The 24,156-nt window shown below is 40.9% G+C and overlaps 1 protein-coding gene across 14 annotated transcripts in view; it reads left to right on the forward strand.

The window, feature by feature from the left end:
• Window positions 1-4,576: 4,576 nt before the first annotated feature.
• The window catches only part of dmxl2 (Dmx-like 2), a 45,436-nt gene continuing 25,856 nt past the window's right edge, over window positions 4,577-24,156 (forward strand). For 12 of the 14 annotated variants that reach the window (XM_075478293.1, XM_075478329.1, XM_075478310.1 and 9 more), the window contains exons 1-17: window positions 4,577-4,996; window positions 14,141-14,266; window positions 14,530-14,601; window positions 14,723-14,801; window positions 15,005-15,149; window positions 16,019-16,085; window positions 16,207-16,382; window positions 17,884-18,064; window positions 18,160-18,340; window positions 18,487-18,705; window positions 18,799-19,070; window positions 20,831-21,100; window positions 21,305-21,534; window positions 22,071-22,273; window positions 23,141-23,262; window positions 23,799-23,888; window positions 24,002-24,110. In XM_075478293.1, coding sequence (XP_075334408.1) covers window positions 4,910-4,996; window positions 14,141-14,266; window positions 14,530-14,601; window positions 14,723-14,801; window positions 15,005-15,149; window positions 16,019-16,085; window positions 16,207-16,382; window positions 17,884-18,064; window positions 18,160-18,340; window positions 18,487-18,705; window positions 18,799-19,070; window positions 20,831-21,100; window positions 21,305-21,534; window positions 22,071-22,273; window positions 23,141-23,262; window positions 23,799-23,888; window positions 24,002-24,110 — 2,629 coding nt within the window. In that variant the 5' untranslated portion in view covers window positions 4,577-4,909. Of the gene's footprint in view, window positions 4,997-14,140; window positions 14,267-14,529; window positions 14,602-14,722; window positions 14,802-15,004; window positions 15,150-16,018; window positions 16,086-16,206; window positions 16,383-17,883; window positions 18,065-18,159; window positions 18,341-18,486; window positions 18,706-18,798; window positions 19,071-20,830; window positions 21,101-21,304; window positions 21,535-22,070; window positions 22,274-23,140; window positions 23,263-23,798; window positions 23,889-24,001; window positions 24,111-24,156 lie in introns of those variants that run through there. The other 2 variants (XM_075478319.1, XM_075478398.1) reach the window with 2 other exon arrangements.

Below are 24,156 nucleotides of genomic sequence, written 5' to 3' on the forward strand. Positions count from 1 at the left end.
GACTTTTTTTGCTTCATAGAATTTTCACTGATAAAAAAAAAGACTCAGGTCTGTTGAGCAGCTAGAATCCGACATCAGAAAAGAATAGGGTAACATTTACAGCAGCGATGTGTCATGTATAAAGCACAACTGATTTCCAATTCCTGAAGCAGCACCCAACATTTTTGGAATTAGGGTTGTACCACATGTTATGTTTTTGTCACTAGGGATACAAACTTCTTCTTGCATAGATACAAATAGATACCAATTGTCAATGTAGCCTATAATGCTTAAACTCTATTACGATACAGCTAGGGTAACAAAGCATTTGTACTTTTTTGGGACCTTTACAGACCTTTGATTTCTTAGTGTTTAGGCACTCTACTAAAGTAATTCAGTGAGACTGATGGGCGCAGATAAGGCAAGACAAGGCAAGTTTATTTGTATGGCACAATTCAACTACAGGGCGATTCAAAGTGCTTTACAGATACATTAAAACAGTAGAAATAAAAAGCAAGACTTAAATTTTAAACAAAAAAGAAAGAAATAAGAACAATAGATAAAATCAGTAGTTAAAATGTGATTAAGTTTTGAAACTCAAGTTTCAGATTTGGAGGTTTATTCAAATGCAGTTGAAAGTAGGTGTGTTTTCAACCTGGACTTAAATACACTGAGTGTTTCAGCTGATCTGAGTCTTTCTGGGAGTTTGTTCCAGACATGTGGAGCATAGAAGCTGAATGCAGCTTCTCCATGTCTGGTTCTGACTCTGGGAACTGATAGAAGACCGGATCCAGATGACCTGAGGGGTCTGGAAGGTTCATACTGGGTCAGGAGGTCACTGATGTATTTTGGTCCTAGACCATTCAGAGCTTTATATACCAGCATCAGAACTTTAAAGTCTATCCTCTGATGGACAGGCAGCCAGTGTAAAGACCTCAGAGCTGGACTGATGTGGTCCACTTTTTTGGTCTTAGTGAGGACTCGAGCAGCAGAGTTCTGAATAAGCTGCAGTTGTCTAACGGACTTTTTAGGTAGACCTGTAAAGATGCTGTTACAGTAATCAAGCCTACTGAAGATGAATGCATTGACTAGTTTTTCCAGGTCCTGCTGACACATCAGATCCTTTAACCTTGATATATTCTTAAAGTGATAGTAGGCTGACTTTGTTATTGCCTTAATGTGTTTTTCTAAATTTAGGTCTGAGTCCATCACTACACCCAGATTTCTGGCCTGCTTGGTAGTTTCTAGGTGTATAGATTGAAGTTCTGTGGTGACCTGCAATCGTTTCTCTTTGGCTCCAAAGACAATTACCTCAGTTTTGTTTTTGTTTAGCTGGAGAAACTTGTGGCACATCCAGTCATTAATCTCCTCAATGCATTTACCAAGAGCCTGTACAGGGCCTCGGTCTCCTGGTGACATTGTAATAAATATCTGCGTGTCATCTGCATAGCTATGGTAGTTTATTTTCTATTTTTTTTTATAATCTGTGCCAGTGGGAGCATGTAGATGTTAAACAGAAGAGGTCCCAGGATGGAACCTTGGGGAACGCCACATGTGATTGTTGTCTGCTCAGATGTAAAGTTACCTATTGACACAAAGTACTTCCTGTTATCTAAGTATGTTTTGAACCAGTTTAGTACAGTTCCGGAAAGACCTGCCCAGTTTTCCAGTCGTTCAGTAATATATTGTGGTCAACTGTATCAAATGCAGCACTGAGATCTAGTAAAACGAAGACTGACATTTTTCCACTGTCTGTATTCAGACATATGTCGTCAAACACTTTGGTCAGAGCAGTCTCAGTGCTGTAGTGCTGTCTACAACCTGACTGGAAGGTGTCATAGCAGTTATTTTGTTTTAAAAAGTAATTAAGCTGTTGAAAAACTGCTTTTTCAATGATCTTACTTAAAAATGGGAGATTTGAAGGGGATGACAGAGAGTGAGAGAAGAGTTCCCTTTCCTTTCTCTCACTCACTCTATAGTTCTTATAAAATGTGAGGGGAGGATATTATTGTCTACGAGTCTACAAAAAGACTGGTCTTATGGTGTTTTATTGAATCTGAAAATCCCATATCAGGCGTGCAAAGGGCAGGACACATCTTGTGGATTTTTAGACTTTTTCCTCAACGTATTGCACTGTTGGGACATCAACAAGCCTGCTGTAGGGTGGAAAGTTTTAAAAAGTATTACAACTGATGGAACAGATGCCTGTTTTGTATGTGTCTGTTTCTTGGCAAAATTATGCAAAAAACTACCTCGAGCATGGAGCTGGAGCACGGGGAAAGAAAAGGACCCTTTCAGTTTGGTGCATATTGGGATCACTTTTATTAAAACAGCTAAATGCAAAATAGCCTCACAATTTTGCTCTGTGAAACTCTTGTTAATTCAGTACATCCACATAACATGACCAAAAGATCTCCCCCCCCCCAAAAAAACTGTGAAAATTAGGTGTTTTTGCGTTGATGATACAGCTCAACTCAACATGTTTCTATTTGACTTCTCTTTACTTCTTTTCCACTGCAGACACCATCCCTTCAACGTAGGTGTGATCATTGACTCACTTGTGAAGCAGCGATGACACACAGCAGTAAAGCGGATGTACCACGTGTTAGTGGTCAACCGGCTTTGAGTGCAAAAGTGCTCGATATCTTTTCAGAGAGATCTTAACAACTGTGCTCACCAAGTGCTCACCAAAGGAAAAAAGCCAGCTGCGCAAGATTATTAAAGTTTATACATGTACTCAGGGATTCATTCACATTGATATGTGATCCACGCCAACAAAAAGGATATTTGCTTCTTATGTTTTGCGATTCGTTCTCACAGATTGGGCGAGGTGACAGGCATTTAATAAAATGAGGCATCCCTGCTCCAGAGCTGTCATTTTAAACCAAGGGTAACTAAATATGAGAGACAACTGAATCATCTAACCATTGTTTAGTTGCAGTCTGCCACTTAATTAATTATGTCTGACAGATGAGCAATGAATCAATCTGTTTGTTACCAAGTAGATTTTAGATTTTTACTCAATTTACCCCCCACCCCCTCCTGTTCACTGCTGTTTAAGAGATGTTGTTGTCAGAGATAAGGATTCCCTCTGACCAATCAATGGCTGGCAGCTTTTTCATGTCATCACTTGGCTCAGCTTTATGGGGACCACAACTTAGGCACTACTTAAAGTTTCACATCTGTGGTAAACCACTCCCACTCAAGCTTAGCTGTCTTTCAAAGAAGGTGTACCCCACTTCACACTCATTATTTTCTTGCACTCTGCACCTCAACTATATTTAAACAATATATATGAACAAAATTTATCTCAAGAACAGTGAACCATGTTGATTGCAAAAATGCAGCATGACCCAGTTCACAACTTACGATTCTACTCAAATATTTCAGATGACATATGAAATGCATACACAAATAGATATTTCTTCTTTGACACTGAGGCATAATTTCATATGGATGATGATAACTGAAAACTGTATTTTTATTTATTTTTTTATTTTTTTATTTAACCTTTCTTTAACCAGGAAATGGTCCCATTGAGTTACAATAACTCTTCTGCCAGGGAGTCCTGGCCAAGAAGGCGGCTTAAAAAAAGTTACATTACAATAAAACACAAGATACAAGACAAAACCACTACTACATCACATCTAAACAGAATTAAACATATTAAAAACTGAGTATACACAGACACTAAAAAACAGACAGCGAACAAGGAATGAAATTAAAAACAATTGCAGTGGTCAGTTAATGATAATTTTAAAAGGTCTTTAAAAGAATTTATGGATGGAAGAACTTCAAGATTTAGAGTAGCTTGAAGTTCATTCCAAGCTTTTGGTGCATTTGATGAAAAGGCTGTTTTCCCAAGTTGAGTTCTTGTAAGTGGAATATGTAAAAGTATTTTTTCTGATGACCTCGTCCTGTAAACACTATTTTGAAAAGAAAACAAATTAAAAATGTATAAAGGTAGTTTACCCATTAGGGCTTTAGCAATAAAAGTCAGCGCATGGATTTTTCTTCAGATGGAGAGAGAAGACCATTGTACAGTTTCATAAAGAGTGCAGTGGTGAGAGTGAGACCAGTGGTATAAACAATTGAACTGATATACATTCCCTTAGTATTGTGGGAAAGTTTTGTGTGAAAGGTAGTGAGAGTTAAAAAGTGAAACTCAAACTCAATATTATTTTTCTTTTAACTACTGTTGCGTTTTAATGCCGTTTTCTGTCCTCTGTCATTCTGTCATAGCTCAACTTAGGCCACAGACAAAAAAAAAAATTATTACCCATTGTCTTGATTGCCCCCCATGCCCCACATTTATGATCAATGAACTCAAATCTACAAATTGTAGCCACGTACGCATAGAACAGCAGTGCTAGAGCCGTTACACAGACTGCCAGAAATAATGGAAAAAAAAAAAAAAAAAAAAGGTCGATAACAAAACACATTTTGAGCTACTCTGGAGTTGTTGAATATAACAACGTAAACACACGACTTTCTTATTAAAGGATACGCCCAGTAAGGCTGTTGTTAACCTGAGAGTGCTTTACGTTTTCCAGTCTAGTTAACGGCGCTCTATGGTGATCCAGTCGTGCCTCGACAACGCCGTGAACGCGCATGTCAGGATCGCTGCAGAGATCCTGCTGCCTCGGCTCTCACGATTAATCGTGAGGATGGTGTTGACAGCGAGAGGCGACGGACGGGCAGTCTTATTTGTTTAAATGCAGGTCAAGACCTGATGAAATTACATTGCCACGGGTCGAAAACAACTACTCCGACGTCCCCGCCGTTTGTGGAGGAACACGACGCTGCCAGGCCAAGGACAACGTTAATGTTACTGATGGAATTCCCAGTGGTTGCTAGATGGAGAAACCGAAAGGGTGGACTCGTTGTAAATAATTAAAAAAAAGCCATCTGCTGCTAAAATAGAAGGAAAATGCATCTGCACCAGGTGCTGACGGGAGCTGTAAACCCTGGAGATTGCTGCTACTCGGTTGGAAGTGTGAATGACATTCCTTTCACGGTGGGTTTTCACTTTGATCTTATTTGCACAAGATGACACCCATTGGAGCTATACCGACTGACTGACTAGCTAGCTGGGTAGTTAGCTCGCTAGCGGTACATTCACCGTAAACGGGCTGGCCGGCGAGCTAAAGCACTAGCTAAGCGGGTTGTACGTCAGCCAAACTGCCGCACCGACAGATCCACTCACACTGAGCCGAGACTATCAGGGGGGCATCCTTATCCCAAGCCCCCGTTTCCTTTACTTTGACGGCCAGTCAGTCATTGGCGAGCTCGGATCCTGTCAGCATCTGCAAAACTGTTATTAACGCCAACGTTATTGGTGGTGTATGCATTGATTCAACACATTGTACGATAGCCATTCGGATGACCTTTAGCCGCATCTCGTAACGTTAGAATTACTGCAAGGGAATCCCTCTGCGCAGCCATAACATTATAGGGGGAAAATGTTTACTATGGGACACGCGCCGACGAAATTCTGCAGCTCACACAACACTTTACTGAGTATGGGGCTTTTGACAGGAATTGCGCACCTCTACAGATTGAAAGCACTGTATTTTGCCTGGTTGATGAACTAGCTAAGCTTGCTACCATTTGGCGTTAAATCCTCCTCACGGATCATTAGCCCGCTGTCATCCAAGCATCAGCTGCGCCAGCCGTGACGTAGAGAGCCTTATATGGATACATACGCTAAGAGGCTGCTTGTTGTTGAAAATAAGAATATATTGAGAAACGTGGGCCTATCTTTCACCATTCTGACCGAAGTAAATTCCAACATGAATTGCTGTGTGAGCTACAGGTCCATCATTCAGACGCCATGTGTTTGTAGCATACTGATTAAACAGGATTCTGTGTTTGTGATGTGTTTGACCTCTTTAGTCTGTGAAAAAATCTATTTGTCTGTCTGAGGCCTGGCAGCTTCCCAAAATTTCTCTTCGTGCCTCAAGTTGATGGAAAAGAAAAGCCCTGGGAATTCTCCATTTAACCGCAGCAAGGCATGGCAAAAACCTATGGTTTGGTACGCAGTGTTTCGTAACTCAAACATTGCTGGTCCTGTGTTATGAGTCGGAAGTTCAGAGTCAAAAGGTAGTTTAAAAACAAACAGAAGCAGGGTGTTTGGATGATGCATTTTTAGTCAGTTTTCCTTTGAATTCTGGCTTTATCAATGCCTGTATGATCGTCAGTGATATGCCATATGGAAAACCCCTCAAAAGCTAAACTAAAATAACGTGAAAACCCATTTCAAAAACAGCGTTTACTAGAACAATCAGGTTTATTGTAATGTGAAAAAGCAGCCTATCTTAATGTCTTCTATTTCACCAACTCTGCCGTGTGAATTCTTGTGAAAGTATGTTGCACAGCAACATTTTCAAATGCTGAGAGCATTGTAAGCCTGTGTGATGGCTGCCAGCTCTGCGTTTGGTCTGTTTCTGTTGTCTGTGAGTGAGATATTGTTATTGCCTTGTTTTAATCAATCAATTAATTTATCTTTTTTTTTTTTTTTTCATTTTTGGGAGTCACACACTCTCCGATTTCCCCCATTTTACTTGAATACGGTGAAGTAATTCATTGTCCTGTTAATCACTGTTTGAATGATAGGAATGTCCCCCTTTGCCCAAGCACTGGCTCCAGATCAAAGCAGTTTAAATGTAAACAGGTGAATGTCGTACCTGTGGTCATATCTGCTCAAAAGCAAAGGGCAGAGATGGTGGTGAAGCTAAGCCTAGAACGCAGCCGCAGGGCCCGAGTTTCTGTGCCCGGTGCTGTCTTTCTGTGTCGGAAAGGGTATTTGAAGAGCACTAGACATCATGTCCAATGCATTTACACTCACACTGACCCTTGGGCTCCTAGGCTAGACCCTGACAACCTAGACACACATGCACACATACGTAAGTACATGCTTCAGCATGGCATTCACAGCGTTTCATGCTCAAATTTGTCCTCTCACATATTGAAAGATTTAAGATGAGCTGGACAGTGACCTGCGGGCGTCTCGTTTTTGCCAGCCAGTGGATGGTGGTTCGTATTTGGAAGGCATTGTTGGAGTAGTTGGATCTACCAATAGGAACTGGTTGAAACTAAAGGGCAGGAAGTACACGGTGAAAACATGATTGTTGATTATTCTTCGTGACTGAGTTTTTCAAATGGTTTGAATCTGTTGCCAGTCATGAGACATATACACACGTTACTTATATGCGTCTACATTGTGTCAATGATAGTTGCAGAGAACATTTCCAGGTCTTTTACAGTGCCTCTTGACCTGTCGTTGATGCAGTTAATGTGCCTACAAACAGCCTCGTGGGTTTGATATGCAGAGCTGCAGATGTCTGATTTGCTAAAAATAGAATAAAAAGCACACGGATGAAGGCGGTGAGGGAGGGAATGCATAGCCCACTAAGACTCCATATTTAACTAAATTTTGGTATTTTTAGAGATGTGCTGATTGAAAGTCACACTTGCTGACTCTGATTTGCTTTCTTTCTAATGAATGAAAGACCGTGTTAAAGGACCCCTCTTTCACCTGAACAAATGTGATGAGAAAGTGATCCAAATTGCTGAAAAGTGGCCTTTTTATGAATGAAAATGAGTTGCAGTGTATTCCATTTCGTCTGCTGTGTATTTTTCTTCAGTGTTGCACTTTTGTACCGTAGACTAGTCTCCTGCTGTGGTGGCTGCACATCGAGGTCAGTGCTATATGTCCAGGTAGTAGGAACACTTTGATCAGGGAAGTTCAAATCTGAAAATAATAGAAAACAATAAGCCCGGCCTGTTCTGCTGGCTATTTGTACACACGTGTGTGCACGAATAAGCCATATGGCCAGAATAATTTGTGAGCTTTGGTTTTTAACTGCTCCGTGGAGAACTTCCTCACCGACAATATGTGCTGTATGTGGATATGATTTGAACCATCCTATGGTTAATGTGTAAATTCCGTTTTTGGTTGAATATTTTACAGACTGCCTGGCTGACTTTCATGATTGATAAAGGCACAACCGAACGATTGACAGGTGCATGTGAAGTTAATTTGCAACTTTATCTCAGTTAACATAAGAATCCAGATATCGGCTTAAAATCTAAAATGGGAATGCAGATTGGCCAAAGAGGAGCATCATTTTCTGAGATTGTTCTGTCTGTGAATGTTTCTAAGATTTTTAATTTTATGTGGAAAAAAACATCACAATCTGTAAGAAATGGGTTTAACCTAATCTAAAACTAGATTGTGAAGCAAAGACAAACATCCTCAGAGTCATAAGTCAGTATGGCATGAGCTTTATAATTGGTGTAATTGTTGTATAGCATTGTGTTACAGCATTAGGTCCATAAAGTCGCTTCAATGCAGCCACTCTGTCTGGCTACATTGATTAAGTTGTGAGCAACTGACATGAATGGAGATATCGATTTAAGCCTGATCTTGTGCAGTTTGGTTATTAATGCTCCTTGTTTTGTTGTGGCGACGCTGTAGAAATAAATATCAAGGCTTGTGTGGTATGAATGTAGACGGAGGGTTCAAAGTACGGACTATAGGCTTTCAAAGGAATAAACTCTTTATACGAATTGACAGAACACCGGGTTACTCCAGGTCACAATTTATCAGTTAATGTTTTAACAAATCAGCTAAAAAAGCCTGCTAGCTCACACAAACAGGAAAATGTTACATTTGGTAACATTTGTGGTTGTGAAACATTTTTACACGATTGTATTAGGCATGGGGAAACAAGTGTTGTTTGATGGAATGAAGGCAGAAGTATCTATCACTCTCTTCCTCTTATCTACTTTCATTAGCATAGCACATGACTGCATTCACTCCTTTCCACTACTGTGTATTTACCCTCCAAATCAGCTACATTTCTGTATCACGGTGGTTATCATACAAGGGAAATAGCATTTAAGATGTCCATAATCAGTGTTATGTGCATAGACTTTAGTAAACCGGATTAGAAATTGAACAATTATCTGGATCTTGCTGTTTGTCATTAGACGATCATTGGAGTTTGCTGAGCTTCTAAAAGAATGATCCAAAGAAATTCCAGAACTGTCCTAAAAAACAGCAAAGTTGATGATTCAGTTTGATCTGTATTTGGTACATTGGACAGTATTGTTATCATCACATTATTGCACATCAAAATACAATAATGGGATTACTTTAAAGCCTTGCCAAGCACTCTGGGGTCTAAAGCCCACCGGTGGGCATTTTTGACACATCTCCAAAAACACATCTGTAACTGTGAGTTTTTGTCATTGAAACATATAAGTGACACCTTGAAACTTCTAGTTTTCAAATATATATATTTTAAAATAAATTATATAGCTGGCCCTTTTTAAAGAGAGTGAACAGAAATCTTTGGATTTTCTGTAGTCTCAGACTGCAGCAGCTTCCTAGGCCACACCTATCACTATTCACATGTAAAGTACCAGGTGATTGAGTGGCTATTCACAGGTGAGAACACGCCCCATTTAGCCAGCATGTGGGGGAAGGCAGCAATGTCCTAGCCTGGCGACGCCATCCTACGTACTTCCGCCCAAAGATTTTGGCTCTGCACATAGTCTGGCCAAATTCCCCTACCTCGGTTCGCTCAGTGTTTTGCCAATCAGCAAACAGTTGCGAGTGGTGACGCAGAACTCACGCGCGGAGTCCATTGTAGTCCATATAATTGTAGTTCAACCGCAGCGGAAATAAACATGGCGACGGAAGAACGCTAGAAGCTATCCATGAAGTTGTCTCAACTCTGGAGATCATTACACAATTAAAACGAGAGCAAGAGGAATGCCTCGTCAATTTTGTTAGTGGCAAGGATGTCGTAGCTCTCCTTCCAACTGGCTTTGGGAAAAGTTTGATTTATCAAATGGTACCGGTATAATGAAAGCGGATGTGGGAAGCGTGATTCGCGAGCTAGAGCCTCGCGAGAGTAAGCTTGAACCTCGGCGCATAACCAACGTCATTTCTAAACATTATGATTGGTTAAGGGAACTCCGTTACTCCAATGAATTTAAGTTGCTGGGTAAGGTCCCGCCCTCCATGGAAACGGATTCCTCTTGGGTTTTCCCAGACTGTTTGACAGAGTCAACAGTTGGCTTTCGCCCAGGCTAGCAATGTCCTGCCAGTGACAGACAATTATCACATGGAGAGTGACAGGGGGGTGGGGGCAATCAGGCGTGTTACACACCCATCTAATTTGTATTCAACTCTCAGAGACAATGCCTGGAGTTACAATTACTTTTTTACAGTTTGTGTGAAAACAAAAAAACATTTCTGACTGCACTTTTTACTTTTATGCAGCCAACACTTTTGTTTACAAGGTTCAACCTTCAAAAGTCTTGGCTAGATATATTTATAGTGTGTTTTCTTGCACTGTTTGAAGACCTCTAACACTTGTTTTTTTGTACAGTTGTGTTTCCCCTCAATTTAAATAAAACTTGTTTGTATTACATTCACTTCACTCTCATATTGTTTTTTGTTAGGCTTTTCAGAATACAACCATATGTGTCACTTTTGCATAGATGTTTACAGTTAGTTGAAATACTTGAAAATGTCAAGGTGGTGACAACTGCCTCAAAGTCTCTGAAAAGGCCTTTAGACCCCAGAGGGTTAAGAAGATCCAATGCCATTATCCCAAAGAGGTGATAGACAAAAAAAACTATTTCTCGCTAATTATCTTTCAGTCGATTCACTTAGAAATATGGTCATCTGTTTACATGACAGTACGTTTACTTGTCATGATGTATTTGCTGTCCTGAGACGTAGCTGGGCTGAACATGGGTCTCCTTGTGCTTTCCATTAGTGCCTTGCAGATGCATATCTACATGTTATAGTGTTATACAGTCTGAGCTGTGGACTGCTCTTAGTTGTGTTTGCCGTTGTTGGTCCTTAAAGCTGCCGTCGGCAGGTTTTCAAAATTCCGAGTCTAAAGTCGGAAAATTCGAACTGATACAACTCTCAGGTCCCTCCCCCAACCTCTAACAAGCTCCGAATCGCCCCCCAAACCCCTCCCCCTCTGTGGATGAGGTTGTGCACACCAGTGTGAGCGCACACAAGCTGGGGCAGACTCACGCTCAGCAGCGTGTGCACAAGCTGTGATTGACAGGTAGGATTCCTCCACCCTAACTTGATTGGTTAAAAACAGCCGGGAGCACTCGATTTTTGCAAGCATGATTACAGGCTTCAGAGGGAGCTACAGATTTCGTTATTTTTCCTAAACAGCCTATTTAATATTCTACTTCCAGAATCCCATGACAGTTCAAGCTAATATGACTAAAAAAAAGTTGCCGACCGCAGCTTTAAGCTTTGCTGTGGAAAAGAGAGAAAGTTTGGAGGGAAACCAGGTGTTAATATTCTAAAGATTGTCCATTACAGCTTTTGCCATTGGTTTTCACCTTTTTCTTTGCTCTGTATGATTTTTGGCACTTTGTCCTCTTTGTTGTGAAATTTTTTGTTGTTGGTTCCCCCTCACTTTACTCAGCGCAAGCTTATTTCAACCAATCAGCATTCGATCAATGTGTAGCATTCAGAAACTGTGCATTATTAGCTTTCTGGAGAATTGCAGGTCATATCTGTCTTGGTTGGAAAAAGCTAAGAGCCCCACAGACACATACCTCGATAAAATGGCCTTTCATAAAAACAGCTAACATTAGCTGACAAAGTGGAAACTTTGTTACTTCAGATTCACACTCAACCAGTGCATTTATATGCTGCTGGTACTTAAGCCAACGTTTAAAATGTTCTGCTTATTGCAGGCTGCAGTGTAACATTTTTTAAACACTACTGAGATTGTTGGTGCTGCCCCCTGGTATTATTGGGTATCTCCATTTCTATTAATGCAATGCGGAACACAAACACTATAAAAACAACTGATCTGCAAATGGACTTATAATGTCTTTGTTGTCGTGTTGTGAAGGCACAAATGACATTTTAGCTGTGTTTGTTGCTGCTCTTAAAGATTGAAATAGCTTCAGTGTTCATCATAGCTGTGCAATGATAAATATGTTCATCCCCAGCCATTCACTCATGGACATTCAGTTTGTTATGAGTCCTCTGTTAAGTATGCTCAGTGACTCAAACAGTTACTGAAAGAAATCAGAGTATGTCAGAGTACGACAGGTAAACAGACACTGCAGTTTATATTAATCTTTTATGTTGAATCAATTTTTTTTTATTGTATGTTCTTCCTAAATGAACATTCTTTCCTGCTTACACTATACAACTAACTTAGTTGGCCACAAAAGAGAACAAGACACAAACCACCCTGTCTGTTTTGTCCCAGGTAAATGACAATCTATTTTAGTTGCTTTCCTAATGATACCAAAATCCTAAAACATTTTATGCACGGCTTGTTTTGAATGGTGCCATGCGTCAATATTATAACGCTACTATCTGCATTAATAAAATATCCTTTGTGTGTCTTGCGCAGCATCTTAATATTCTTTGTGTGTGTGTGTTCTCAATGTGGATTTCATGACCATAATAGAAATATAGAAGACAAACAAAAATCCACACTATTGGAACAAAACAGTGGCGACAGTCATCCTGTTTAAGGTGTTTGTGCTAAAGCTTACAACCTCAACATCCACACAGATCCAAAACAACTGGCCGACAAAGAAAGCAAAATAAGCTTACATATTCCCGTGTTTGTGTGTGTGTGTGTGTGTGTGTGTGTGTGTGTGTGTGTGTGTGTGTGTGTGTGTGTGTGCGTGCGTGCGTGTGCGTGCGTGAGAGTGAATAAATGAGAGAGAGGTGCAGAGCTGTTCTAGACGGTGCATGACGGTGACCGCATTTAATTTCTGCTGTAATGTTCCGTAGCAAATGCCGCAGTAATAGTAAAGCACACACTGCGCCTCCCTTACAACTTTTTCGTCCTCAGATCTTATTCAGTCGCATCAATAGGCTGATGAAAGTCTTCATTATAACTTCATCCTCTGGCTGTAGTGTTGTCCTGTTGTGTGACCCAGGTAGTTCTCAGCCTCTACTCCTGTTCTCCTGAATAATGAAAGACACGAGCCGTCATCCTGACTGTACGGATGCTGTGAGGCCGGTTTGCCTGTCTCCCAGGTGCTGCTATTGCTGCCAGTTTCCTTTTGTGTGCCAGCTACCGGGAACAGCCAGTGTATCAGTTTACATTCAACCCCATGCTCCCAATATTAACACAGGTCTGCCCGTTGAGCTTGGGGAAATAAACATCTGTTGCGTTTAATACATGCGAAGGCATATGTTTTTTTAAAAAAAAAAAATTTATTTTAGGGCTTAGGGCCAGTGATTTGCTGTGTTATATCTCACCTCTATAATTAGGGCCGTGCCATTTTTGAAATTTTTTTCAGTTATAATTTTGACTTCCAGTGATTTTATAAACAATACAGTGGTCTGACATGCAACATGTTTTTTTGTTTTTTTTTGCAAATTCAAAAAAGGATTAATTGTTACCAAAGTTAGCAGCTTTGTTGAATAATTATGATCTAAATATCTAATTCTGTATCTAAAGATCTCATTATTATCTAAATATTAACAACTGTCCTATATATATATATATATATATATATATATATATATAGATATATATATATATATATAGATATATATATATATATATATTAAATGAATATAGTCAAATGTATTCTTGCTATTGTATATTGGCCTTTCACTATTGCCACAAATTGACCCATTACACACAGTATGATAATGATGATAATGGCCAGTTGTTGTGTCATGGTTTATTGTATTGCTGCAGCTGCAGATGGGACTAGCTTTATGTTTATTTACACACTTGTGAGTGCCACACTTGTATTCAACATCTGCCAGCCCTTCAGCACATTGCTCTGCTGGACATATATGAGTCTCAATGACAGGTGCACTGGAGACGCCTACACAGAGCCTTCGTCTTTGTGCTTACATGGTTCAAGTAGGGCTTGAAGTGCTATGACAGTGCTTTTATTTACATTTTGTCTCCATTTTAACTGCGTTAATGTGGAAATTCAAAGCAGCAAAATGCATACTAGACATAGCTGTGAGAAACTAGAATGTGTTGTATAAAGGTGTATTCATGAATGGATGGTTCTGCTTTGCAGATGTATTTTTCAACATCTGATTTCCAGAGGTTTAGTTTTTATTTGTTTATTGCCATTTATTCTATGTTTTTTTCTTCTTCTTCTCTTTCAGGCCTACGGCTCAGGTTGTGATTTAGTGATCTTGGCTAGTGACTTTGACTGTGTTCAGATTATCCCGGGAGCTCAAAATGGAAACATACAGGTGGGCTGCGTGGAGTGCTCCCACCAGCTCGGCAGGGTAAGTGTTGATTGCACTCTCCGATGCAGACGCACGCGCAGTTTTAGTTTTCTGATGAAGCCCGAGAAGATGGTCAATTATGCTAAGCACAAAGTGGTACATTTAGCCAAGTCTGTGCCCTTCTGTTACTGTTCATGCTCGCCTTGTCATCCTGTTTGTCCTCCTCCACTCCCCATCTACATTCCCCTGTGGGAATGACTGTGCAGAAGCCCCGATGGGCTAAGTAACAAAATGTGATGATGAATGCAACTCTTTATTTTTAGATTGCGGCATCTTATGGAAACACAGTCTGCATCTTTGAACCTCTTTCTACCAACCCAAATAAACGCCACAAGGTATGTATGAATGTTAGTATTTTAGCTTCACATAGAGATTTCAGTCAGTATCTGGTGGGTTTAACCACATTTGTATGCAAATAACATTGCATGGTGTGTGTTGCTCTCCTACCACTAACAGCAGCTTAGCTATCAGTGGCAAAAGACAGGACAGTTCTTCCTTGACGCCATCACCTACAACCTGGCGTGGGACCCACAAGGTATACCTGTGCTTACTGTGTTTAACCTACGTCTGAAAAAAAAAAATGAGTCCACATGACACACAGCTCCCATCCCTCTCCCCTTTGGTTTGTCTGGAGCGACTCTAACATTATGTAAGCGTCACTGTATGCATGTGGCTCTCTGTATTGTAGAAGTCGTTGTGGGACATGAAGTGTGTAATAAAGTGCTTTTGTGGCCCCAGGGAACCGTATCCTAGCAGCAACTGAGCGACTCCAGCTGTGGGCTCCACCACTGACAGATGCCCTAATAGAGGAGGAGGATGGACAGATGTTTGAGGACAAACCCCACCCTGTCCTCAATGACTGGAACTGTGTCTGGCAGTGCAAGTATGTTTTTTTCTTTTCACATGCTGTGAAAATATCCAACAGGATTGTAAGGTATATGTGAAAAAGGGGATGACACAAATGCATCTTTTCCCACAGAACTAAGCAGTAAACAGTGTTTTTTTTTTTGTATTATGTGATTTCAAGTGAAGAAATATGTTGCTCCTCTCAGTCATACTGATAGTTCATTGAAGAATAAAGTGAGCATTGAGGGAACAGTATAGTATTACACTTGCTTGCTTGTGGAAAGTGAAACAAAAGCTACATTTTTTGTGGTTTTTTTTGTGCTTCTCTGACTGCTGATGATTTTATGTTCTATCTGTTTGTGTCTGTCCTGAACAGTCAAGAATAACCTGAAATATTTTGTGCAATGATCGTTTTGCTTATAAAAACTTAGTTACTGATTATCCAGATGCATCTGCCCTAATGTGACACACTTGTGTGCCCAGTCATAAGCCACTCATGAGTCTGCAGCCTGCACTTAAAGCTGTGTAAATAGACGTAGACATGTGATACCTTGTTGGTAATTGTCATTCGATGACACACGGGTAGCTACTAGAACAGAGAAGTGCAAGTTCAGAAATGACCAGCGATAGCCCTTGCGCAAAGCTATCACACTCTCACAGCTGACAAGAGACTCACTTGTTTGTGTGTGTGTACTTTGTTTTTTTTATATTTGTAAGGCCCAAAAAACAAGGAGCCCACTATATTTGTCTAAAACTTGGTTTTATGGTTAGGTTTAGGGTGAGTGGGTAAGAAATTGGGACATTGTAAACACGTTTGTGTGTATGTGTGTGTTTGTCTTTGTGTAGCATGTCTCCTGGAAAAGTGAATACAGCTGCTATTGTTGTTCTTCCATGTGTTTCTCCCAGGACTGCTGCATCTGTCCACATTGCCAAGTGGTCTTCTGATGGGGAGTACTTTGCAACAGCTGGGAAGGTATAAGATTCATGTCTAAACTTTTCAAAACACCTTATAGTTAAGCCATTTTCATAATTGTGAGCTGTGTTTGGATGTTTGCATACGATGTGTGTTGAAATGTTTGCGTGTTTGTGCACAGGATGACTGTTTGCTCAAAGTGTGGTATCCCACCACCGGCTGGCGCTCCGCAGTGGTGGTTCAGGACCACCCCTCGGATAAAAAGTCTCCTCCTGTTCACTTCTCCTTTGTTTACCTGGCTCATCCTCGCTCGGTCACTGGTATGTCCTGGAGGAAGACCAGCAAGTTCATGCCCAAGTAAGAAAGGACAAGCAGTCACATGGTCTTGGTTGGTGTTTTCTAGAGCATGACATCATGTTTACACTTGTCTTCTAGAATATATGGTGTCTGTCGGAGGTTTTTTCTTTTTTTTTTTTTTTTTTTTAATTATTAAGTCATTTACCATGGTTTTCACTCAAACAGTCAATCCTTAAGGACCATGTGTGACAACATAGCCAGCAGAATTTTTACATAGTAAATGCAAATAAGCTACATAGAGGGCACAAAAGCTGTTCAATATATCAATGCAGCCGCACATTTTTGGAAGGACATTTAGTGATAAAATGCAACACTATAATTGCAAAAAATGTTGGTTAATATTTTTGATACCAATGTTTTTAAAATGCTCACATTCAGCTTCATTGAATTGTATCACAAAACAACTGCGATTATGTCACAAAATGTGCGCACGCCTTATGCTAATAGACAAAAAACACCTACTCCCTTTATAAAAATAAAGAAAAGCACAACAAAATTATTCCTTTCTCTCCAGCCTTCACATTGCTGCAGCAGGCCAAGCCAACTGAGGAGCAACACCATCGGTGTGCTCGAAACTGGCCTCAGATAAAGAAACATACCCAGATGAAATTGATGTGAATTGTTCCACATTTGTGCGTCTACAGAAAATGGCCACAACAGATGTGGGACTCAACAAATGTGTCTTGTCCTCCTAAAAAGCAGATTCCAGACACCTTAAAAACCTGCTCTAGCTTCCATAAACTGCCTCTAGAAAAAATCAGTGAAACAGTTTATGTACCTGCTGGGTGCCATCCGAATTGTGATCCTGTGCTCACAGCTCACCACAGGTGGGACAGAAGGCAGTGAGTTATGAGACACTGATATTCAGCAACCCATGGTGTTGACCGATATTACTGCTGATCTTAATACATAGAAAAAAAGTTGAAGTTGAGAATTTGTAGCATCCCAACACAGAATTTCCAGAACACTTGTAGCTCAGATATGGCAGGAATATCTTGAAACCAACAATATGGAACTTCTTACCTTGCCTATAAGACTTAAAGCCTATTAGAAATATTGTTGGTGTTTTGTCACGGTTATGGGAGTCTGATAGTATGCAAGCCGTAATAAAACACAACCCCACATCAGACAGCAGAGGAAATTCCAGCCATTTTGAACAGCTTCATCAGAATGTGTTGTTTCTCTGTGTTTTAGCGGCACAATTGCTAGCAGTCGAGGCCACATTCATCAATGTCCATATCGTGGTTCTCCTGTCTGAGGCTATTTTTTTACATGTTCATAAATTCTCTAAAACAAAGGCTGTTTTTTTTGTTTGTCTTTTTATTTAAATGAAAATCTCATTTTGGAAATCATCAGAAATGGCCAGAGGGGTGCGGAACTCAACGTGCTGTACTTTAATGATGGACCTTTTTATGATGGACAATTTGCAGGAACCAAATGTAGACGAATAAAACCAAAAGCAATGATTGACTTACAGTTGCATTCTCGTTCTCTTTTATAGAGGCTCCGTGTGCAATGTTTTGCTGACATCCTGCGAAGATGGTGTGTGTAGGTTATGGTCCGAAACCCTTTTACCAGAAGATAGTCTGCTTGGTGGGCAGATTTCTGAGAACGCGCAGTCCTTCAGCTCAAGCTTGCCAGGCCTGGCAGGAAACAAGGACAAGATCCAGCATGCTCTGGAGGTAGATTAACCGCAAATATCACATTAAAAAACAATAAGTGAAAAGATGATGCGAGTGGAAGACAACTATTCTGTTGGTTTGATTTGCTTGTTCAGTCGATCCACCACCTTAAACAACTGCGCCGGGGCCGGCGACGGTCCTCTGCCCTGGTGGCACACAGTGAGCTGCTGCCTTCTCAGCTTGGCACACAGGACTCGCACACTCACCGCCACATTGCTCATCACGCCAATGCCCTGTGTCACTTCCATATCTCAGCCAGTATTAATCCCAACACAGGTACGTTATTTTTGTTGGAATAGTTCAAAAGAGAAGTAAATTACATCAGTTAGCTACCTTTTCTAAGCTTTGGCGATATTCATTTTATATTTGCTATATTTGAGCATTTCTGTCCGGTCCGTCATGTCTTCTCCTTCCTCTTTTAGACATCCCACCAGTGTTAGCTGACTCTGCGGTATTCAATCCTGAAGATGGCAGTGGTGGTGGTGGCTTCATGGTTCACTGGCTCAACAACAAGGATCTCAGCTTCACTTCCTCCATGGACCTCTTTATGCTGCAGCTCCGTAAGTTCTCTGAACAGCAGCTGGACCAGACTGCCGAGGACCCCCTGGACCCTGAAGGATCCGCAACGAAGTTTGACTTTGGTATCATCCACAACTAAGCCAACATATGATTCCCTTAACAAATCAAAAGCAGCATCATGAGCTAAAGCTAAAAGTTGTTTTCTTCCGTCCTAGACCTGGACGAGATGTCTGACAAAGCGTCCTCAGAGCACGGAGAGGAAGCCGATTCAGCAGAGCAAGGAAGCACCAAAGCATCCTCCCCCGGATCGAGCTCCAGCTTGCCTTTGCCCTCCATGCTGCTAGAGAGGAAGATGGAGACGCTGATTACAGAGTGGAACAAGAGCCCAGATATGCTGTTTACTATCCATCCCACTGATGGATCTTTTCTGGTTTGGCATGTAAAGTACTTGGATGAATTCAACCAGGGCATCTTCAGACAGGTTCAGGTGAGCGAAAGTGAAGAAGATTAAAGAAAAATGCTCAATTTCCGCAAACTCCTCTACTTTAAATCACTTTGAATTAAGTAGTGGAGGTGTTGGCCGTTGTGGGGCTTAAAACTCGAAGAATCATAGCACTTCTTTGTTTCTATCGAGTGACTCATGGAGTTCATGTTAAGTGCCAACAGCTGACTTGCTGTGGGTGTTCTTTTTTTAGTGGTGAAGGTGATTGTTAGCGCCAGCTACATGTTAAGAGCCACTGTGTGAATGATTAATAAATGTTTTACTGTTTGCTAATGAGTGAGGGCACGCTGATCCAATCCAACAGGCTCCAATCACTGATGGCTGAAAACACTTATCAGCCACTGTGGCTAGATTCGTGTTAGGTGTGTTTAACAAACACTTTGAGGGTGATATTTGTCCATCACTGTTTTTAAAAGGATTAACAGTTGCTGGGAAGATTTACTGCACTTCAAGTAACATAATCAGAGTTAACATCAACAAGACTAACATCACAACGTCACATTGGAAAAGACCAGCCTGCTCTCATGGAAAAAAGCCTTTTAAAATAGTGAATGTTCGTTGGAGGTAGAAATTTCATCTTCTGTCATTTGTGGACAAGATGGGATTTGACAGATGAAAAAGCTAGAAAACTGTGATTTTTAAGTATCTAATGCTTAAACCCAACCAAATTGTTGAGATGCATTAACCTGAAATAACGTGACCACGAGGGAATGTGGAAGTAAACATCTGGAAAAGCTAATGCGCAATGTAAAACAAAATAAAATGGAAAAAGGATGGGCTTGTGAATGAATGCCGGACCACCGCATCCTGTAACCGCCTTATTATTTTGTCCATTGAACAAAATAACTAAAAGATAAGACTCGGCAACTCTCTTATCCTCCTTATGTAAAACAAACAAACAAAAAAATCAAACAGAATCATCTCCTCTGTTTGTCTTTTTAATCCCAACACAGGTACGTTACTAGAACGTACCTGTGTTGGGATTTAGAGCAAACTATTTAGAGCAAATGTCAACCGATAACTGCCCAGAGCACCCCTTACTAATGAGAACAAGATGTAAAGATATGTATATCTGGCCAGTCTATGTCTCTGAAATGAAATACTCTCACTTAATGCACCTGAACAATTTCATGCACATTCACACACACACACAGACACACACACACACACACACACATATATCTCACTTTGAGATGCAGTGAAAAGCTTTCTCTGGGGAGCCTGGCTTTCCTGAAGAATAGTGGTGCTAAGAAGGGCAAAAACACAGTTCAATACAGAAATGAAAAGATGAGATATATTTTGAACTTTATTTTAGCTGTTACAGGTTTCTTTAAAATATTCCCAACAAAATCAGCTGGAGACATCCCTACGATAAGTCAAGGTAACATTTCACTGGTCCTTACTTAATGTGATTATTTTGTATGGAAGGCAGTAACGCAGTGCTGTTTGTGGACAGCGTCTCTCTGGGACTGTACAGAGAACACACATTTTCCATCGTGCCGTGTACACATCTACAGTACATGTATGCAGTGGAAGGAGGTTGAATATATTTCCATATACTATCCATCTGTATGGTTATGGTTAAGTTTTTGGCATCTTTTATTTAGCATATTGTTAGTATTGCCATGGATGAACTACAGAGCTGATATCATATTAGTTTAACTTTCTAATTAGAGCTGAAAGCTTATAGAGAATATGTGCCAACGTTGATTTTGGTTTTTATCTTCCTCTGTCTCTTCCACCAGGTGTCCTTCTCCTCCCGCATTCCGGTAGCTTTTCCTACCGGTGACGCCAACTCTCTTAGTAAAAACATCCTGATGTACGCCTGCACTTTGACTGAGAGTGAGAGCGCTGGCACCGGTGAGCAGGGAAGGATGGTCCAACGTCTCTCCCGCTCTGCTTCGGTCTCAGCCGGCCTGGGCTCATCCTCCGTGTCCCCCTTACCCAAACTTCGCCCTGGCATTAGTCCTGCTGTCATGATGGTCTCCAAGCATGTCGATGGGTCTCTCAACCAGGTACATCTTGAGAATCACCATTTTGTTTGTTTCAGGGGCTTTTTAAAAAAAAAACACGAAACACGAAAAGATTTTTTGACTTTTGACCAAGATGCTTCCTATAATTAAATGTTTTCCTTCAAGCACAACGAATGTAACAACACATACCATAATTTCATATTTTAATCAAAAAAGTTATTTATATTTTGACTCCTCTTTTTACAGTGGGCCGTGACTTTTGCGGAGCGTTCTGCCTTCTCCAATGTACTGACTGTATCGCACAAGGTCCGGTACTGTGGCCACCGTTTCCATCTGAATGACCAAGCCTGTCACACTGTGCTGCCACTTCTGCTGACCTCCTCTCACCACAATGCCCTGCTCACCCCTCCATCAGCCCCTGGAAGCCTGGAAGGGGAGCAGCCTCCATCCTTTCCCATACCAAAGGGACTTCCCAGGTATCAGACAGAAGGGAGGAAGTGAATGTTGGACTCTTTAATCTGGGGTCTTGCTAGGAGACTGATCTAGTGCCATTCACTGTTAGAGGGTATCTTGCTTTGGGAAAATATCAGCTGTCTGCAGACCCATTTCTAACACTTTTAATGCCAGCAGTAAGAGAACCGCAGTCTTGCTTACTCTGGCTTTGCTTCCATCCCATGCACTGTATTGCAGTGCTAATCAATCTAGTTACTTTTGGTGTCTAAAAAGAAGGTGTCTGTGAGGTAACAGTCTGCACAGCGGGTGCTTCTATGTGTAGGATGAAGGCTGCGTTAAAACAAAAGCTGTCAATTCCGGCTGTAGTGTGTAATTTGCATGCCGCAGTACATGACTAAACACATGTTCTCTGCATGTGTGAGTGCAGCTTTAAAAAAAGAGACAAGATGAACAGAAGGTGAATTGTCATAGATGCTGCTTCTTGTAACACATTGTCATTGGCTTTTACGTTGATTTGCTCCATGTGCTCCAAAATGATGTGACACTTTTGCATTAACAGGAAGCAGCTTCGTAATGCAGCTACAAGGACCTTCCATGACCCCAACGCCATTTACAGTGAGCTGATTTTATGGAGAGTTGACCACATTGGACCCCTCTCCTGCACCGGAGGCGTCTCTGAACTGGCTCGTATCAACTCTCTGCACACCTCTGCCTTCAGCAATGTTGCTTGGCTACCCACACTAGTGCCCAGCTCTGTGCTTGGTAGGTGCACAATGCAGTTTTTTACAGAAATTCAAGCTCGATACCAATACCAAGGAAAATACTCCTGACTGAAGGAAAAATGACAAATTAAGAGGCTAAAACATCCTTTAAGAACAAGTTTCCTGACTAACAACGTAAGAGCACAAAAATAAACACCCCTTTAATTGACTTAAATGCAACACTTTTATATAAGTTCATGAAGACCATACCTCGCCTTTCCGCGCAATATTTTCACCTGTGAGCTCGTTTCATGTCTGAGGGTGTAGATCTCTGCCCGCTGATTCCTCATCATTAACCACTGTTGTGTCACAGATGTGAATGCTTGTGTTCTTTTGAAAAATGCACCACAATTCAGAAGACCGAGCGAAGCAAGAGTGACGGTTCCGCTTCTCACCTACTGCAGTCATTTCCTAAGGAATATGATGATGATTTATTAATGAAGCGAGGGCAGCAGCCATATGTCTGTCTGCAGCTTTGCTGTAAAGTTGCGTCAAATTGTAGGAAAGGAAGATGGAACCGTTGCAAATCAGTTTCTAATTACATACTAATTTTTGGTATCAAATAGTATTTGTGTATGAATAATAATAATTAAAAAAAAAAACGGTTATTTTTGACAACCCTATTTTAAGATACGTTTTGTCATACTGTTGTGACTTATAATCGGAAGAGCTGAAGTATATTTGCAATGAGTTGATAGTTGTAAAGAGGGTTTGTCTTTAGGAGAAAGTGTGTCTGTTTTTGCCTCTGTAGCAACATGATATTTAGTTAATTTGATCATTTCTCAAGAAAAATCATTTAAAGCAAATAGTCTGAACGTATTCTTTAAAACCGGAATGCTTCACGCCGGCTTTGTGCTGTGTTTATCAGGGACCTACTGTAACAGCGCCAGCGCCTGCTTCGTGGCATCAGATGGTAAAAACCTGCGTCTCTATCAGGCTGTCGTGGATGCCAGAAAACTGCTTGATGAGCTGTCGGATCCTGAAACGTCCGTAAGTAAACACACACGGTCATAGCTGTACATCAGCAAATGTTACTGCTCGCTGGGATGTGACAGTTCCTCTCTGCAGTATCTGTCTGGTGACTTTTATGTATCTGGGTCTTTATATCTCACACAGTGGGTCTTAACTTTTTATCACAAAGGACCAGGGATTGAGTTTTAAGCGGGGTTAGAGGCGGCTTTATTTAAGTCTGGCAGAAGTAAATCAACCACGAAACGCCAGAGAACTGATATAACCAAATAATCCACAGGTATTAAAACTTTGTTATCCGCTAGCTCTTCAACATCTGTGATGTTTTTAACATTTTCTTTGTTTCATTTATTGACGTGAAGAAAACCCAAACCAACGATACACATGCACTCATATTCAGTCGAAATATGGGTGCATACTTTACAAAGAGAAAGGTCTTTTGGTCCGCGACATTTCTTACCATACTTCAAAATGTATAATGTTAAACTTGAATAAATCAAATGGGCACTTAATCTGGGTTTTTTTTGTTTTTTTTTGCTGACACATTGTCCGTTTAGAAACTGGTGGGGGAGGTGTTCAACATTGTCAGCCAGCAGTCCACGGCCAGACCTGGATGCATTATAGAGCTGGATGTCATTACAAACCAGGTAGGCAGCTCTTCTAGTGTTTTTTTTCACATTCAATGACTGGTGAGCAGGAGTTCCAAGTTCTGGCTTGAAAACACAGTAAACGGTTTGATGCTTTGTTCATGTGCATCCAGTGTGGCGCCAACACTCAGCTGCTGCATGTCTTCCAAGAGGACTTCATTCTAGGTTACAAACCTCAAGAAGAACCAGAGGCATTCACAGCAGCTTTTTCAACTGGAGAAGGTATCGCACACTGTTAGATTAAGCTCAGCTTAGGTTTGTTTTTGTA

Source organism: Odontesthes bonariensis, chromosome 1 (genome assembly GCF_027942865.1).
Source record: "Odontesthes bonariensis isolate fOdoBon6 chromosome 1, fOdoBon6.hap1, whole genome shotgun sequence".
Classification (NCBI taxonomy): domain Eukaryota; kingdom Metazoa; phylum Chordata; class Actinopteri; order Atheriniformes; family Atherinopsidae; genus Odontesthes; species Odontesthes bonariensis.